The 18885-nt window shown below is 42.8% G+C and overlaps 1 protein-coding gene across 2 annotated transcripts; it reads left to right on the top strand.

Moving 5' to 3' along the window:
• The first annotated feature begins 4203 nt into the window (after positions 1–4203).
• POGLUT2 (protein O-glucosyltransferase 2) lies at positions 4204–18699 on the top strand. 2 transcript variants are annotated; one of them, XM_051632062.1, is made up of 10 exons: positions 4204–4524; positions 8296–8467; positions 8878–9083; positions 10716–10793; positions 14273–14445; positions 15852–16089; positions 16678–16887; positions 17237–17326; positions 18095–18199; positions 18420–18699. In XM_051632062.1, exons 2-10 carry the CDS (start codon positions 8386–8388, stop codon positions 18435–18437), a joined length of 1200 nt encoding a protein of 399 aa, XP_051488022.1. In that variant the 5' UTR covers positions 4204–4524; positions 8296–8385; the 3' UTR covers positions 18438–18699. The 2 variants fall into 2 exon arrangements, with proteins under 2 accessions (XP_051488022.1, XP_051488011.1); XM_051632051.1 differs by having other exon boundaries at positions 4263–4524; positions 8262–8467.
• The last annotated feature ends 186 nt before the right edge of the window (positions 18700–18885 follow it).

Here is an 18885-nt window from a genome sequence, read left to right as displayed (position 1 = left end):
AGCCTTAGTTGGCCAACAGCCCTTGAAGTAATTAAACAATTCTGCCTCCAAAGCATTTTTCTCTGAGGCAGATTATAGGCATTAGGATAGCAGCAATGTTGGCTTTGCCAGGACTAAAATTAGGTTGCATGATTTGTTTTACAGCTTGTTTGGGTGCTGACAAATGGTGCCAGATCTCTACACAAATTCCCTGAGCTGTGCATATGTGGGGGAAGAAAAGCTGGAGGAGAGACTGGCAGTAGGGTAGAATTGTGTCACCTTAACTTCATAGCTGCTGTGCTTTTTTGATGTCCCAATGCTGCCCTGCTAGGAAGAGGAAGAATGTTCTGTGAATTCTATAGCGGTGAAATTTCTTTTAAAATAAAAACGTCTTTAAAATTCTATTCTACTAAAGGCTTGCCTCATAAGGCAGAACATAAGCTGAGGAGTGTAATTTCAGCCTGTAAAAAACATCAAGAGAGTAAAGATGGGAAAGGGAAAAGAGCTGAAGGGTCATGAATATAAGGTCTGCATTAATTTTTAGACTGGAAGCTGTGAGTCTTCTAACTGCTGAATGTCCTGAAAAATCATGTCAATAGGAACAGCAGAGGGCAAAACTGATGTTTTTAAAAGCTGGAGCTTGATCACTCTTAAGGCATTTTGTAATGAGTTTGCTGGTTGGAAAAAACTACGTTGATTGACCCAAGTGGTCCTTTCTCAGCTTTCTCAAAGAAAGTTATTTTTTGTGTTCTTTTCTACAAACATATTTGCAGTATTTCGAAATACAAGATCTCTTGGAAATTCATGACTCATTGATAAGGTTCAATGTTCCATATCATTTGCTGTAACAAAATAAATGCATTAAAGAGCAAAACTGAAGGTATCTTTTGGGATTTAAAGTCTCCCATGAAAAAGCCTTTTTGGTGAGGTTTCCATACCTAAGTAACAAAGAAAAGCATTTGGGGGTGTGTGTACATATGTTACTAATTTCATAAGATGATTTGGTTTGACTACAAGATAGCCAGGCCTAATCAAACTAGATTGAACGGGACAGAACTTTTAGGAGAAATGGGTCTTGTGGGAATCATATGGGGGAGTGATTGTGTTTTACTTCAATAGTCACAGAAAACAAATGAAGTGAGCAGGGGGTACAAGTAGCTAGGGTCTAGCATTATATTTATCTGGGAACAGTAAAGTCAATAAGATACTATGTTAAAGCAACTGCCGTGGAAAGAATAATAAAGTAACTAATCTTGATTATCAGGAACTACAATCAATAGATGACCAATGATTTTTGTTAGAAATGAATATACATGAAGTTATGTAACTCGGAAGATCATAAGAGGCCAATCAGTGTAAAGATTAAATTTAATGAGTAATTAAAGGCGCGCATTGTATGCATTTTTATGCTAAATAATCTGTACCAAAGAAATTGCATGTGTAAAAACCCGCTGACTGTAATGCAATTTAGGATACGCTAGGTGGAGTTACCCGCCGTATCCTCAGCGCCCTGGAATAAAGTGTCTGCTTATCTCCATCACCTTAGTGTTCTTCTGTCCTGTGTGGTGACACATATGTACTTAGGAATCGTGTCACCATTCACGGTTGCTTTCTGCATTTGCTCTTCTGTGCAACAGGAGTTGCACTGCTTTTTTCAGAGTCCAATGCTATTAACTGTGACCAGTTTCAAGCACCTTTGGCTTGCTTGTTTCTTTATGACAGAAATTTTGGAGTTTTGGGAGTGAATGCTGAAATATGGAGATGCTGAGTGTTTATTAGGACTAAAATGAGCATATTCCTGGTTCACAATGCTTCAATAAATGTGGATTTTTTTTACACTTGTTTCCTGCTCGCTAAGCCCATGCTTGGATCATCTGACAGACAAAGAGCTATTGAGTCACTCAAGGTGTGCAACAGGCAATTACCCCTGTGACAACAGGCTGGTAAGATGACCTTCAATCCAGGATGGTGACCTGAGCTTCCAGACACAGAATCATAGAACTGTTTTTGTTGGAATAGACACATAAGATCATTGAGTCCAACCATTAACCCAGCACTGCCAAGTCCACCACTAAGCCACACAATCATAGAATCATCAAGGTTGGAAAAGACCTTCAAGATCATCAAGTACAACTGTCCGCCCTACAACCCCTAACAACTAAACCATCTCCTGAAACACCATGTCTACCTGTTTTTTGAACACCCGCTCGGCAGCCTGTTCAAATGTCTCACCACTCTTTCTGTGAAGAAATTCTTCCTAATATCCAATATGAACCTCCTCTGGCACAACTTGACCCCATTTCCTCTTGTCCTATCCCTAGTCACTAGGGAGAAGAGGCCAGGATGGTGTTGGCCTTCTTGGCCACCTGGGCACGATGCTGGCTCATGTTCGGCCAGCTGTCAGTCAGCACCCCCAGGTCCCTCTCTGCTGGGCAGCTCTCCAGCCACTGCTCCCCAAGCCTGTAGTGCTGCTGGGGGTTGTTGTGGCCAAAGTGCAGGACCCAACATTTTGGCCTTATTGAAACTTAGGCCATTGGCCTTGGCCCATCGGTCAAGCCTGTCCAGATCCCTCTGCAGAGCCTTCCTGCCCTCAAGCAGATTGACGCTCCCACCCAATTTAGAGTCATCTGCAAACTTACTGAGGGTGCAGTAAGTTTGCTACCTTGCTAAAGTTAAGGTAGACAACATCCACAACCCTTCCCTCATCCAGCAGGCAGGTCACCCTGTCATAGAAGGAGATGAACCCATGCTGACCGGGCCTGATCACCCCGTACATGCAGAACAACCCAGTTATTCTGCACGTACCACATAATGGTATTCAGGATGATCTGTTCCATCAGGTTCCCTGTTACTGAAGTCAGACGACCAGGCCTGGATCATCTTTCTGTCCCTTCTTAAATATTGGGGGTTACAGTGGCTGATTTCCAATCTGCTGGTACCTCCCCAGTCAGTCAGGACTGCTGATAAATGATGGAAAGTGGCTTGGTGAGCACCCCCACCAGCTCTTTCAGCACTCTTGGGTGCATCCCTTCTGGCCCCATGTCCCTAAGCACCACATCTAGATACCTCTTAAATACCTCCTGGGATGGTGACTCAGCCACTTCCCTGGGCAGCCTGTTCCAGTGCCTGATAACCCTTTCAGTGAAAAAAAATTCCCTAATACGCAATCTAAACCTCCCCTAGCACAACTTTAGGCTGTTTCCTTTCATCCTATTGCTTTTTACATGGGAGAAGAAACCAACCCCATCTCACTACCACCTCCTTTCAGGTAGTTGTAGAGTGATAAGATCTCCCCTCAGCCTCCTCTTCTCTGCTAAACAACCTCATTTCCCTCAGCCGCTCCTCGTAAGACTTGTACTCCAGGCCCTTCAGCAGCTTCACAGCCCTTGTTTGGACACACTTCAGCACCTCAATGTCCCTCTTGCAGTAAAGGGCTCAAAACTGAACACAGTATTGGATGTGTGACCTCACCAGTGCCGAATACAGGGGGACAACCCCTGCCCTGGTCCAGCTGGCCACACTCTTTCTGATACAGGCCAGGGTGATGTGTGCTCTTGGCCACCTGAGCACACACTGGCTGATACTCATCTGGCTGTTGACCAACACCTCCGGGTCCTTTTCTGCTGGGCAGCTTTCCAGCCGCTCTTCTCCAAGCCTGTAGTGTTGATGGGGCTGCGGTGACCCAAGTGCGGCGCCCAGACAGCTTAGATCATCCACCTGCATCTGCTGCTCTGGGGAGAGTTCTGCAAACCTGTTTTCCCAGCTGCAAATTTTATTTATCACCTTGACGTTCCGGCAACGGAGCGGAATGGGGGGGGGGCGGGGCGGAACTTGAGCTCATGACACGGAGAATCCAGCAATACCAAAACGTCTGAAGATGAAAGCCAGAGAGAGACACGGGCAGAGCCGGCTTTCCCCAGTCTCCCTTCTGAGATGATCCCGGCCGTGACTCCCAGCACAGCCAGCCGGCCGGCGGGCCGCTCCGGGGCTGGGGCAGCCGTGGGCCCACCCGGAGCAAGCCGCCCACCCCCCGCCTCCCCCCCGACCGCAGCTCCCAGCCCCGCGCAGGGACCGCGGCACCGCCCGCCCCCGCGGAAGGAGGCAGGGGGGGGGGCTGGCGGGAGGTCACCCCGCCCCCCCCAACCCTCCGTTCTCCTCGGAGCCCCGGGGATGGCGCCCTGAGGGAGCAGGGCTGGTGGCCGGGCGCCCGGGGCCGAGCGGCCACCGTCCCGCCGTCTCCCCCTCCACGTCCCCGCCCTGCGCGCAGCCGCCCCGAAGGCGGGACTCGGCGGTGCTGCGGCGAGGGGAGGAGGGCGGTCGGCGCTGCGCTGCCTTCCGCGCCCCGGCGGGAGTTTCTCCGTCAGGGGAAGCGCCGTCAATGCCTGGCCTGTGGCCTCTCGTCGTCGCCCTGGGAGCCGCCGCGGCGGGCGGGGGCGGCGGGCCGAGCCCCGAGCACAGCGCGGTCTGGGGGCCCGGGCTGCGGGCCGAGGCGGTGCTCCCGGCTCGCTATTTTTACGTGCAGGCCGCGGATGCCGAAGGGCAGAGGTAAGCGCGGCGGCGGCTGCGGCGCCTTTTCACCTAGGCGGAGGTCGCGGGCAGGAGCAAACAAGCGCACAACCCTGGGAAGTCCGAGGGAGGGGTGACAAAGTCACGCTCCCGGCTCGCCCCCGCCCCGCGGGAGGGGGAGGGGGTTGGGGCGGGGAGCCTGACGCGCCCTTCCCCGGGGATCGGCGCAGCCCCTCGGGGCTGCCCCGGTGCCCCCAGCGCCCCCAGCTTGGGCAGCCGCCTAAAGAGTTGCGGGCCCTGGGTCCGGATCGTCAGTCCTGGGTTTGTCGTGGGGGAGCGAGGCGTCCTGCTTCCCGCCTTGAGTGGCAGCGGTGCCGGCACGGCGACGGGCCCCATCCTCGGCCTCCCCTGATCCAGTTTCACCTTTTAAGCTGAAATTTACATGGGGTTTTCTTGCAGAAAGGGGAACTGCTGATGTTGAAGGCTCTCTGTGGCCTCCTGTATATCACTTCGAAAAAGCTAATTCCTCTTCTTAGGAGTATCATGTAACTGCACAAGGGGAAGAGATGATGAAAATGTTCAATAGCAAAATACAAGTTTTGGTCCAGTCACAAATCTATGTTTTATTCTGCCTTGTCAAGACCTTCACAATAACTAATATATTGTATTTAGTATATAACTGCTCAGGTGGCCTGCTTCTTTCCACTGTTAGGAACATCAGTATTCCTCCTAAACACGTAGGCACAAGATCATTGCAGTCGTTTAGGAATTACTCTGCAGGCCATTAAGTAAACTCCATAGGAATTAAGTAGGTGAACTTAGTTTTCAGAGGAAAATCATGGCTTTCCATTTCTACAGGAAAGAAACCTTGACCATACAAGCTAGATAGGAGCTCAGTGTGCTCCATCCAGGTTGTCCAGATTAGAATCATTGAATCATTAAGGTTGGAAGGGACCTTAAAGATCATCAAGTTCCAACCCCCCTGCCATGAGCAGGGAACCCTACCACGAGACCAGGTTGCACAAAACCTCATCCAACCTGGCCTTAAAAACCTCCAGGGATGGGGCACCAACCACCTCCCTGGGCAACTCATTCCAGTTCCTCACCACCCTCATAGGGAAGAATTTCTTCCTAATATCTAACCAAATCTCCTCTCTCTCAGTTTAAAACCATTACCCCTTCTCCTACCACTATTTTCTCTGATGAAAAGCCCCTCCCCAGCTTTCCTGTAGGCCTCTTTCAAATACTGGAAGGCCGCTATAAGGTCTCCCTGGAGCCTTCTTTAGGCTGAACAGCCCCAGCTCTCTCAGCCTGTCTTCATAGCAGAGATGCCCCAGGCCTTTGATCATCTTGGTGGCCCTTCTCTGGACCCTTTCCAACAGGTCTTATATCTTTCTTGTGCTGAGGGCACCAGAACTGTATGCAGTATTCCAGGTGGGGTCTCTCCAGAGCAGAGTAGAGGGGGAGAATCTCCTCCCTGGCCCTGCTGGCCACACTTCGTTTGATGCAGTCCAGGATATGGTTGGCTCTCTGGGCTGCAAGTGCACACTGGTGGCTCATGTCAAGCTTCCCATCAACTACCACACCCAAGTCCTTCTCCTCAGGACTGCTCTCCAGCCATTCTTGCCCCAGCCTATATCTGTGCCTGGGGTTGTGCTGACCTGGGTGCAGGACCCTGCACTTGGCCTTGTTGAACTTCATGAGGTTGGCATTGGGCCACCTCTCCAGACAGTCAGGGTCCCTCTGGATGGCCTCCCTTCCCTCTTGGGTGTCAGCCACACCACACAGCCTGGTATCATCAGCAGACTTGCTGAGGATACACTCAATCTCACTGTCCATGTCTCCAACAAAGATGTTAAACAGCACTGGTGCCAATACTGACCCCTGAGGGACACCACTCGTCATGTGCCTCCATTTGGACATTGAGCCATTGACCACAACTCTCTAGGTGTGGCCATCCAGCCAATCTCTTATCCACCCAGTGGTCCATCTGTCAAATCCTTGCCTTGTCAGTTTGGAGACAAGGATGTCATGTGGGACAGTGTCAAACACCTTGCACAAATCCAGGTAGATGACGTCAGTTGCTCTGCCACCATCCACCATCTCTGTAGCCTTGTTGTAGAAGGCCACCAGATTGGTCAGGCATGACTTGCCCTTAGTGAAGCCATGTTGGCTGTCACCAATCACCTCTTTATTTTCCATGTGCCTTAGCAGACTTTCCAGGAGGATCTGCTCCATGACCTTGCCAGGCACAGAGGTGAGACTGACCAGCCTGTAGTTCTCTGGGTCTTCCTTTTGCCCCTTTTTAAAAATCGAGGCTACGTTCCCTTTTTTCCAACCAGCACGAATCTCACCAGACTGCCATGACCTCTCAAATATGATAGACAGAGGCTTAGCAGTTTCATCCACCATCCCTCAGGACCCGTGGGTGAATCCCATCAGGTCCCATAGATTTATGGGATTATTAGATGTATCATGACACGCAAGACAGGAAGCTGGCAATTCAGTTTATCTTTGACAGTAAATATATCCTGCATTTAGTTGAGCTGGCAGCTCTTGTTTGCCTAGACAAGTTTAAGGAAAGGTGACCAAGTTTAAGGAAAGGTGACCAAGCTGCTGGGCTGTAATCTGTTAGTCTGGCCACTCCCACCACCTCTATCTTTAGCCCAAGCCCTCGCTACAAATTGGTTGTTTAAAGAAGTGGGGGAAAAATGGCAGATGCAACATTTTTATTGTTTTTTAATACCTCTGTGATACATGGTAACTTCATGATTTTGCAAATTATTTTATGGTTTCATTGAGATTTTTCTGTGATTGTTGTATGGTGAAAATGTTGTAAGTGCACACTGAATTACATGCTCCCGCTATTATGTTTTTTACCTACCAGGACAATGGCATTTATAATACCCTTTATTTATTTTCTTCCCTGTATGAACTACCATAATGATTAAGAAATTTAACTTTGTTCTTCACTTCCTTAAATAATATCAGGAAAACAAAGTAAGCTGGAAACATTTTGTTTCTGTGTAAAGTAACAGAGTTATTAACCTGCTAAAGGGAAGCTTGTCCTGCATTTTGTTGGTTGGCTGTTTTTTTAATAGAACCGTAGAATGGTTTGGGTTGAAATAGATTTTTTAAAGATCATCTTGTCTGACCTGCGGCCATTCACAGGAACATCTTTCTCTAGATCAGGTTGCTCAGAGCCACATCCAGCCTGACCTTGAACACTTCCAGTGATGGGGCATCCGTAGCTTCTCTGGGCAACCTGTTCCACTGTCTCATCACCCTTGTCCAATCTAAGTCTACCCTCTTTCAGTTTAAAACCTTTGCCCCTACAGGACAGGACACCAAGATCTATCCACCAAGATCCATTTATCTGCATGCTTTCTACCTTACCATCATTTTACACTTGAGCTACTACTAACCAAGAGCTATGCTGGATTTTAAAGGTGCTCTGTTCCCATATAATCAAAGACCGTATTTCCAACACTGTTCAATGTGTAGGGCACAAAGTAATTTTGGAGCTGTGTTCATGAGTATCTGAGTGGAACCTTGATACCTAATGCTTCTAACTGCATGAGATGTTTTAGGTACCCTAACAAAATTCTCTTTGGAAAGATCATGCCTTGCTTGTGAACATTAGGATGTGCTCATAAAGACCCTGTGTGGCTCAGTGAAGTCACTGGAAAGCTGTCGACTTGAAAAGGAATGAATCAGACTAAGAAAGCTGTTGTGTATTTCCTTTAGTATTAAGCTTCCATTTGCTGCCTTGGTAGGTTGACTTCATCACCGGGTGAAAATGCATTCCAGGTGAAGATCACTGCTCCTGATGAACAGTTCACTCGGGTTGGTGTGCAAGTATTGGACAGGAAAGATGGTTCCTTCCTTGTGAGATACAGGATGTATGCAAGCTACAAAAAACTGAAGATAGAAGTCAAAGCTGGAGATAAACATGTTGCAAAGTCTCCATACATTTTAAAAGGTAAGAAGCAGGCACTACAACCAGATTTCCCATTGCAGATTTTTCTCAGAAACTGCACCCCAAAATATCTTCTGGGATTAGCATAGGATTCTACAGGACCTTCATACTTCTCAAGACTGTCAAATCCCATTGGTATGATGGATTCATTATGTATCCTGCATGTACTATTCAAAATAGTAAAAAGAAACAAATGCTGTGAAGCTATTGCCTAACAAATACATGTAGAGGGCTCACACCGTAGCTAGGCAGGACTCCATCAGAGTAAAAAAAAAAAAAGTTCCAACATGTGCATTTAGAGTTGTCAAAGCTTTGTCCCTAAGCAGTGAATGCTCAGTGTCTGACCCTCTTTTCTGATCTCAGCCACCCAGTAGTATGACTTACTAAAAATAAAATCATTGTGTTCCTGATAGGACCCGTTTACCATGAAAACTGTGACTGCCCTCAGGAGGAGAGCAGTGTGTGGCTGGAAGATATGAACTGCCCTCAGATTATTCCACAGATTCAAAGAGACCTGGCAAATTTTCCTATTGTTGATCCAGATAAGATTGCAAAAGAAATTCCACAGAGGTTCGGACAAAGGCAGAGTTTGTGTCATTACACCATCAAAGATAATGAGGTATGGAATTGGGTGATCTGAAGTCTATATGGGGATTTGGTGACATGTCGTACAGCTAGCCTGGTCAGCTCTTCCCAGTTGAAAAGCTTCTTACTGTCTGTTCTTAAAGAAAGTTCCTTTGCTTGCTTCCCTGTCCTTGAACACTTTGCAGTTTGTATATGAACTCAGTAGTCTCTGTCCTACTTTGTAAAATGCTTTTTGCCCATGTTACAACTGAAGCACAGTGAAGGCAGATTACTTTCCAAGCAATCAATGTGAGTACTGGGCACAGGCCCAAGTCTCCTAAATGCCAATTAATTTTCCTGTTCTCTGAGTAATATTTCTGTGGAGTGTCACGATCATCTAATTTGACATGCACCAATAAATTACATTGTGCATAATTCTGTGGTAAAGAAATACCACTTAGTTCCACTGAGGATCAGATCTACAGTTCTTTTTAACAAAACTGTATCGACTTCAGTAGTTTCATATGGAAATAAGAATAATGGAACACAACAGAAACAGGCAACCAGTTTCTGTTTCCATGAGACAGCCCTAAAATGTCTGCAAAAGCAAGCAAAGCTTGTAATGGAATCATGGAATCACAGAATTGTCAGCGTTGGAAGTGACTTCTAGAGATGATCTAGTCCCAACTCCCCCACTAAAGCAGGATCCCCTAGAGCACATTACTCAGGGCTGCATTCAGGTGGGTTTTGAATATCTCCAGAGAAGGAGACTCCACAACAACCTCCCTGGGCAGCCTGTTGCAGGGCTCTGTCACCCTCATTGCAAAGAAGTTTTTCCTCATATTTAAATGGAACTTCCTATGTTTCATCTTGTGCCCATTGCCTCTCATCCTGTCGCTGGGAACTACAGAGAAGAGCCTGTCTCCATCCTCCCTGCACCCACCCTTTAGATACTTAGATACATTAATAAGGTCTGACATCCAGAACTAATTGATCCATCACCTTCCCAGGGACAGATGTGAGACCTTGGAAGTCCAAGGTGGCAGTTCTGCTGGCTCTCCCCCTTGCTTCTCCAAGAATTGAGAACTCCTATCATTTTGTGATCACTTTGCCCAAGATGAGCTCCAACCTTTACATCCCCCACAAGACCTTCTCTATTAACAAGCAGCAGTTCCAGCTGGACACTCTTCCTAGTTGGTTCCCTCAACAGCTGTGTCAGGAAGTTGTCTTCCACACACTCCAGGAACCTCTAGGACTGTTCCCTCTCTGCTGTGTTGTATTTCCAGCAGACATCTGGGAACTTGAAGTCCCCCACGAGAATAAGGGCTGGTGATTGCAAGAGCTCTGCCAGCTGCTTATAGAATATTTTGTCAACTTCTACATCCTGGTTGGAGGGTCTGTAACAAACTCCCACCATGATGTCTGCCTTATTGGCCTTTCCCTTGATTCTTACCCATAAACACTCCACACTGTCATTCACATCATTAAGTTCTAGGCATTGTCCTTTTCTTTCAGTTGCTTTTCTGTGATGAGTTAGAGAAATGAGAATTCTAAAGCTTCCCTGCTGACTCATAACTCTGTACAGCTATACAATCTGTACAGCTATACAATTAAAAGAGCTCTAAATTGTGCCAGCCATTCTCTGAAATAAAATCATCAGACCAACAAAACCTGTGTTTATTTTCAGGTTTATATAAAGACGTATGGTGAACATGTTGGCTTCAGAATTTTCATGGATGCCATACTGCTTTCTCTGACAAGAAAAGTGAGTACATCTGTACAGTCATCTGTTTTGTATGTCCTAATGTATAGAAGCCTGGGCTTAACAAATGTACTTCAGCATATTTATTGCTATTTCTGTTAAAAGGCCCTTCTTGTTCTTTGATGAGTAATGGAAAGGTCAGATGGATTTTCCTTGTTTGAGGTTGGCATGTTCTAGAGTGCTATCTGATCAGTGGGTGGAATATCACAAAAGTGAATTGAAAAGCGATATTTCATAGGAGAGTTTGATAGATTTGGACAGAGTGTGATGAGGTTTTTTTTGTGTAAACTAAGTAAATCACCCTGTAACATCTAATAGAAAATTCTGCCTCTGCTAGTATATATTTTACAGGAAGCCTGAAAAAGATAGGGAACTTATATCGTTCTCCATTAAATTCCTCATGTCGAAAATAAGATGGGAAGAACTGAGAAAGAGTATCAAAAGGCTGACAGGTAGCTTGTGTGGAAACTTCCTTCATGTACAAGCAAAACGCACCATGCAGACTTTCCTAAGGAAACTTTGGAAAAAACCTGATTTTATGTGCATAGTGACAGAATATAGCAGGGCTGAAGTTTCAACACACACAAATATGTAATTGTTACATGAAGAGAGTAGTAAGAGAAATGTGAAGATATTTGAGTTAATATCTGGTTTTGACTGTAAAAAGACAAAGCGCTGGCCTTTTAAAAAGGAGAGAAAGAAGAGAGGAGCTACTGGACTATGGAGTTTTTAATGTAAAAAAAATGTCCTTAACAAAATCTAATAAAAACCAAACACATTATTTATAAGCAGCTGAAAGGTTGTAATTGGTATGAAACAACATGGAATTATCATAAAAATATCAAGTCATACCTATATAATTTCTTTCTATAACAAGGTAATAGGCTTCCTGTATGGATAGCCAGTATCTTCATTTTAGTTAGACTTTTGAAGGCAAGTCTCACAAGTTTCTCATAAACAAGACAGGAAGACTGTCTAGAAAAACTACTGTAGCCTGCTTGGAAAGCCTCACTTAAATAATAGTTGCCAGTGTTTCCAGAGGGGAGAAAGGAGTCACGAATATGTTCTTCAGTAATTTCTCCTACCTTCAGCCCGCATTTCATAACTTAGTTATATTTTGACTGAAAGATGGACTAGAGAATATGCTTATAGAATTTTCAGGTAACAAAAATGAAAGAACCTGCAAGCACTTCACAGTACAGCATCGTAAGTTGAGATTGTCTTAACAATTAAGAGAAATTGTATGAAAAAAATAGATAAACTAAAATTACAGGAGCAGGATACTACACAAAAGCTTAGTAAGTTATATAGTTATTACCCCTATTTGAAATAGGGAGTGAGTGGCAGCAAAGTGTGAAAGTTATAGGATCACAAATTTGACTGGAGTCAACAACAGTGGCATGCTGTGGTGAAAGGCTAAACACACACCTTAACAGAACAAACATAAGAAAGAAATGTAAAGTAACCTTTCCACTATACTCATGATTAGTAATGGATCGGTTATGCTGTTGTGTCTGCCTTTGGGTGTTATGCTTCAAGAAAGATTGTTCAATTACTGACATTGCACAGGAAAGTGGTATGTATACTACATATACAAATGAAGATTCATTTAAGTGGGGGTTGTTTCATCTAATAGTGTCTAAGGGAAGTTGTGAATGTAGCTTTTAATTATCTAAAGGTTGCTCTATGGAAGATGAAAGTTCTCTGTGTCAGTAGTGGTGAACAAGAAATGATGGAATTAAATTGTAGCAAAGGTATGTAGTCTAAATCTTGTAAAAGATTTGCTAACTCCAAAGACAGAAAGTATTTACAGATTTAGAAAACACATTTTGTCTCATCCCCATTAAATCCTGTAGGAATTTTATTAAGGTGGTGTCACTGAAAGGCAATAGATTATTGGGTAGGGGAAGATTTAACCTGCTGAATGGTTCTGTCATTGAGGACATAAATAAAATATTTGTAGCTTTTCTATGTCCATTCTAACCATTAGATGGCACTATACTAACAGAGTTTAATGCTGAAGATTAAAACCTTAGCCAAACCCTATCTGAAATGAAGGTACACAATAAAACCCTTCTTGTCAGTCCATATACTGATGACAGAGTACTGCTTTGGGTCTCCGTGGACTTTCTGGATGTCTTTGCCAAAGGTATTCTCATGTTAGAGGAAAATATCTCCATTTAGGAAGGTGCTTGATATTTGGCAAATTATTTTCTTTCTCTGTCCATAAAGATAAATTAAATTAAAAACTTAAAGAAACCTATTTGGGCCACAGAAGAATCCTGAAATGTTAGCCTGTGGCCAACCATTCTGATCTAAAGAACAAAGGATTTTGAGAGGATACATGCTTTCATGCATATATATGATGAGGAATCAGCAAAATGTTTCAACTTTATTTTTAGCTGAATATATATTAATTTGAGAATTATTAATAATCAGGATTGATCTTTCTTCAGAGAAGGTGTTTTCTCATGTAGCTATTAAGGTACTTGATGATAACACTTGAAAAATACACGCACATACAACAATAATCTCTGTGTTATCTATTAGTAGTCAGGACAGAGATCTTGGAGTTATTCCAACAGTTTTCAAAATATTACAGTATAATAATGAGATGTTCATAATAGTCAGTTAAGACTTAGTAAGGAGGGAGGCAAAAGCAAGAAGAAAAAAAGATTATGTCACAGCATAGAACCTGTGGCATGACATTAGGAAAAATTTCTTCACAGAGAGAGTAGTCAGACACTGGAATAGGCTGCCCAGGGAGGTGGTTGAGTCACCATCCCTGGATGTGTTTAAGAGTCGTTTGGATTTGGTGTTGCTGGATATGGTTTAGGGGAGACCTTTGTAGAGTAGGGATGATGGTTGGACTCGGTGATCCCAAGGGTCTTTTCCAACCTGAGTAGTTCTATGATTCTATGACAATTAACCCCAGGCAGACCTGATTAAATATGGTCTTTCCATCATGGCTGTTAATTTCTGTTACTTCTCTTCCATCATGCAGACAGGGGGCAAATCAGTTCACTGGTGTGACAGAAAACTGCCACCCAACAGGAATTTTCTGTACAGTTGACAAGGTGGTCCAACTTACCTTGGAGCTGTATGATTGCTTTCTAGATCCCAGTTCTAGCCTGATACAAAGACTGTAGCCAATCGTGTAAAGTGTAACAAGAAACCATCCTCTAAACTGGGGTGTTCCTATCCATTAAAAAAACCAAACAAACCAAAACAAACCAAAACAAAAAACCATGAGCATTTATGTGACTGTGCAAATCTTTTAAAAAAAATCTTGTAGGCTTTACCATTTTCTTAGTACTTCTAACATGTTTCTAAACTTTAATAATTTATTATAAGTACATGAAGTATATTAGAGACCTGGCTATTTTTTTCTCTTAGTGAAGTTGTTTACAATATGCAAGATGCCAGCAGAAGAATAATGCTTTGTATTAAAATGCATCTGTGCCTACTTTGTTTCTGTTTAGGTGAAAATGCCAGATGTAGAATTTTTTGTTAATTTAGGGGACTGGCCTCTGGAGAAAAGAAAGTCCTCACAGAACTTGCACCCTATCTTCTCATGGTGTGGGTCCAGTGAATCAAAAGACATTGTGATGCCAACATATGACTTAACAGACTCAGTTTTGGAGACTATGGGCCGGTAAGAAACTGCTTAAAATTTTCACAAAATTCACAGTGAATGATCTTCAAAAAATATATTTTGTGTTAACAGAATCTTAATTGTTTTACTCTTTATTTATTCATTGAGAAATTAACACCCTCTAGATAGGCAATAACTGGGTAATCAATATCTCAATGTTAACCAAGTTCTGTATTATGTAACATAAATTACATATATTAAAATACTTCACTGTTTTATTTTAAAAATCAAAATTAATCTAAATACGGAAAAGTCACTAAAAATAGCACTTAGAGGGAATGTTTCAAGAGGGGGTATTTTGTTTGCTTTGTTTCCCTCCCATTAACATGTTGACAACTGGCTAGGTCTCTTTTTTCCTGATTTTCCTGATTTTCTTTTTTCTGTATCCTTTAAGGCCCAACTTAGCCAGAACCCTTGTCCTAGGACCTACTGTCTCCCACTTTGATTACTGTTGATAACTGGCCTTCAGAACTGCTGTCGCTGTCTTGAAGCGCTACAAAGCCAGGAAATCTTTGTTATCTGCTTTGAACCTGTTTATCATTTCACTCCATTCAGTTCAGGTTCCTTGCCTTTAATATCAGGACCTTTCCTAAATTGTTCCCCCCTTTAATTTAGCAAAGGAAGTTAAATATGTTTTATTAAGCTAGCTACATAAAAATCTTCCTTTGGACTATCACGACTGCCTTATCACCATTATCAGCTATTGCATTACCCTGTCTGTCAACCATATCTGCTTTTAGCCACTTTTTTCCATGACAACTGACAGGTCCTCTTTCCACACACCATGTTGTCATTGAACTTACGCTGTTTTTCCACAGGCCTGTGAACTTGACATTCCTTATATATTTTTGTCACTGCAAAAATACTGATACAATACATAGAATCATAGAACTATTCAGGTTGGAAAAGACCCTTGGAATCACAAAGTCCAACCATCATCCCTACTCTACAAAGGTCTCCCCTAAACCATATCCACCAACACCACATCCAAATGACCCTTAAACACATCCAGGGATGGTGACTTCACCACCTCCCTGGGCAACCTATTCCAGTGTCTGACCACTCTTTCTGTTGTTTTTTTTTTCCTAATGTCCAGTCTAAACCTCCCCTGTTGCAGCTTGAAGCCATTCCCTCTTGTTCTTTTGCTAATTACCTGTGAGAAGAGACCAGCACCAATCTCTCTACAATGTCCTTTCAGGTAGTTGTAGAGAGTGATGAGGTCTCCCCTCAGCCTCCTCTTTCTCAAACTAAACTTTCCCAGCTCCTTCAAGCATTATGTACAGGTGTGCTCATGACTTCCCTTCATTCTTGGTATTTGCCTGTTGGTGCTGTGAACTCTGTTAAGTAATTGCACTTAAAAAAATTTCCAGTAGGCTTTACTATGAAATAATCTCTTTCCCCTCCAGAGTCAGTCTGGATATGATGTCAGTTCAGGCAAATACTGGCCCATCATGGGAAGACAAGAATACCACAGCATTCTGGAGGGGACGTGACAGCCGCAAAGAGAGGCTTGAACTTGTAAAACTGAGCAGAAAATACCCAGAGATCATAGATGCTGCTTTCACAAACTTTTTTTTTTTTAAACATGATGAAAGCCTCTATGGCCCCATTGTTAAGCACATTTCATTTTTTGACTTCTTTAAGGTAAGCCACCAACCAGTTTTCATAGACCTAGGTTCTTGGTGTTTCCCATTATCAAATTACTTTGCATGTATTATTAATTATAAAGTGATTTTTAGTTTTTCAGCACACCACCAATAACAAGCATGAATAAGCATCCCTCCAGAGGGATTAACTGCTATGTATCCCTTACACTGAGGATAATAATGTTTGCTTTACATCTAAAGGTTCTGTAGAACCTTGTGTCATCCATATAACTCCAAGTTCCTTTTTATTTCTTTCTCCTGATTCAGCGATCAGGACTACTAACATAACTAACATAGTGGGAAAATCAGTGGATGAAGTGGCACATCTACCCTCACATCTGAGGATGAGCGTCTAAGAATTTCCGGAGAACTTAAAATTGATGAAGAGGGCATCCCTGTGTAACCTGCACTGTGATGAATTCCAAACTAAATAATAAAAGCTACTTAAACATTGGTGCTTGCCTAGGCAATCCTACATTTCTCAATATCGGCAAGTCAGTAATACCAGTGCCCTCAGAATAATACAACCTAACCAAGGTACTTGGATCTTCTGTTTGTTAATAACTTACAGTCATTTTCTTTCCAGTATAAATATCAAATTAATATTGATGGCACGGTGGCAGCATACAGATTGCCTTATCTGCTAGCAGGAAACAGTGTGGTGCTAAAGCAAGACTCCATCTACTATGAGCATTTTTATAATGAGCTGCAGCCATGGAAACATTATATTCCATTTAAAAGTGACCTGAGTGATCTACTAGAAAAACTACAGTGGGCGAAAAAGCATGATGAAGAGGTAAATACACATTTAGAAATACTCCATAATGTTTCTAGACAAAATAGAAAGAGCAAAAAAAACATTTCTTTAAAAGAAAAAAATCTATTAGAAGGTCATCAAGCCTACAAATAAGAAAAACATATTTTAAAAATACATAATACTGCCCTTAATTTGAAACTAACTTGAATTGTGGAAAAATTAGGAGTATTTTCATAAGAATGCCTTATTTTTTTTAATTAAGAAGGCTTAAATAAAAATAAGGAAGTAATCCTAAACTGTCAGCACCATACTTAGCTCCAGAATTAATACTGAACTACTTTTTGACAATTGAAAAAAACCAACAACCCACGTTTATTTTCTTTGACAGGCAAAAAGCATTGCAAAATCTGGACAAGAATTTGCAAGAAACAGCCTCATGGGAGATCACATTTTTTGTTACTATTTCAAACTTTTCCAGGTTAGTGTATTTCTAGCAGCTATTACCCCAAAAATAGAAATCCCACAGAAAGAATTCAGGGCAATGGAATATGGAGCTGCTGGAAATTGGCCAGTCCAGTACTTGAAGCTGCAGAGCAAGTAGCAGCAATTAAGAACTTTGGCTGGTTTACGAACATTGCATGCGGTTATTTTCTCTTAAACCCTTTAAGATTCCAGTGGCGGTTTGAGAGAAGCAGTCGGATCTCATAAATCTTGATCTAATCTGCAAGAATATGTTACCCACCATGATCACAGAATTCCACATCAGACACACACCCTGTGAACCACAGCTGAAAATACCTGTGCATTAGCACTGAGATACCGAAACTCGCGTGAGGCACCCAGAGGGGCTCCTGCCTGCAGTTAAGTATCTGCTGACCCGGTCTGTGACACAGTGTGGAGTAACAGATTGTGTAGCCCCAGAGTTTCTACAGAATTACTCAGCTGTGTTGGTGCAGTATTTACAACTGGATGTAAAATCTAACAAGTTTATGAATTCCACATAAACATCAGAAAAAACTTCTTTGCTGTGAGAGTAACAGAGCACTGAAACAGGCTGCCCAGGGAGGTTGTGGAGTCTCCTTCGCTGGAGACATTCAAAACCCGCCTGGACACGTTCCTGTGTGATGTGCTCTAGGTGATCCTGCCTGGCAGGGGGGTTGGACTAGATCATCTTTCGAGGACCCTTCCAACCCCTAAGATTCTCTGATTCTGTGAATTAATGATAACTTTGCTTTTTAAAAACTAGGAATATGCCCGCTTGCAAGTGAGTGAGCCAAAAATCAGAGATGGGATGGAGAAAGTGCAGCAGCCTGATGATGACCTTTTTCCCTGCACTTGTCACAGAAAAAAGGTACAGGACATACAGCCTTGATTGTCAAGTGCTGCATGTTTTCAATTCATACTCAACCAAATGGGAACAGCCATTGCTGAATAGCCCAAGGCATCAGTTACCAGGCCATTAATTAATGCCTGTTGAACTTAGAAACATTTCTTCATGTATTTGCAAGACTAGATGGTTAAAAACTGAGTTCCTAGTTAACTGAAAAATGTTTGTTCTTTCTTGACTACAGGCCAAAGATGAACTCTGATAGAAAGAAATAAAACATTTTTTTAAATATTTACCTATATTGAAAATGCCTTTTTAAAGAAAGAAGAAAAATTTGGATTAAAATGCCAATGGATATTATGAAGTTTGGTGTATCATGACCTACATATTGGAAGAAAACCAAGCATCTCGTATTTCCTTCTTATCATGCAGTGGTTGCCAAGCCTAGTTCAAAAACATTTTTTTTTTATATATATATATATATACATATATTTTTTTTTTTAATAAAATCCATGTTTGTATCAGTTACGTGTTACTGTCTTGAGATAGGTTGGAAATGCCTTTTACTCATGTTTGTTATACTGAGTCTATTCACAAGGGTATTCTGCAACAGGGCATGTAAGAACTGTAAATCTCCTCCCCCACCCATGTAGCTTGTTCAGACCATGACTTTATTTCTGAATTGGCATTCTCAAGTACAATAATATGGG

Source organism: Apus apus, chromosome 1 (assembly GCF_020740795.1).
Source record: "Apus apus isolate bApuApu2 chromosome 1, bApuApu2.pri.cur, whole genome shotgun sequence".
In the NCBI taxonomy this organism is placed as follows: domain Eukaryota; kingdom Metazoa; phylum Chordata; class Aves; order Apodiformes; family Apodidae; genus Apus; species Apus apus.
Note: the sequence above shows the minus strand (reverse complement) of the source record. Positions and strands in the feature narration are given on the sequence as shown.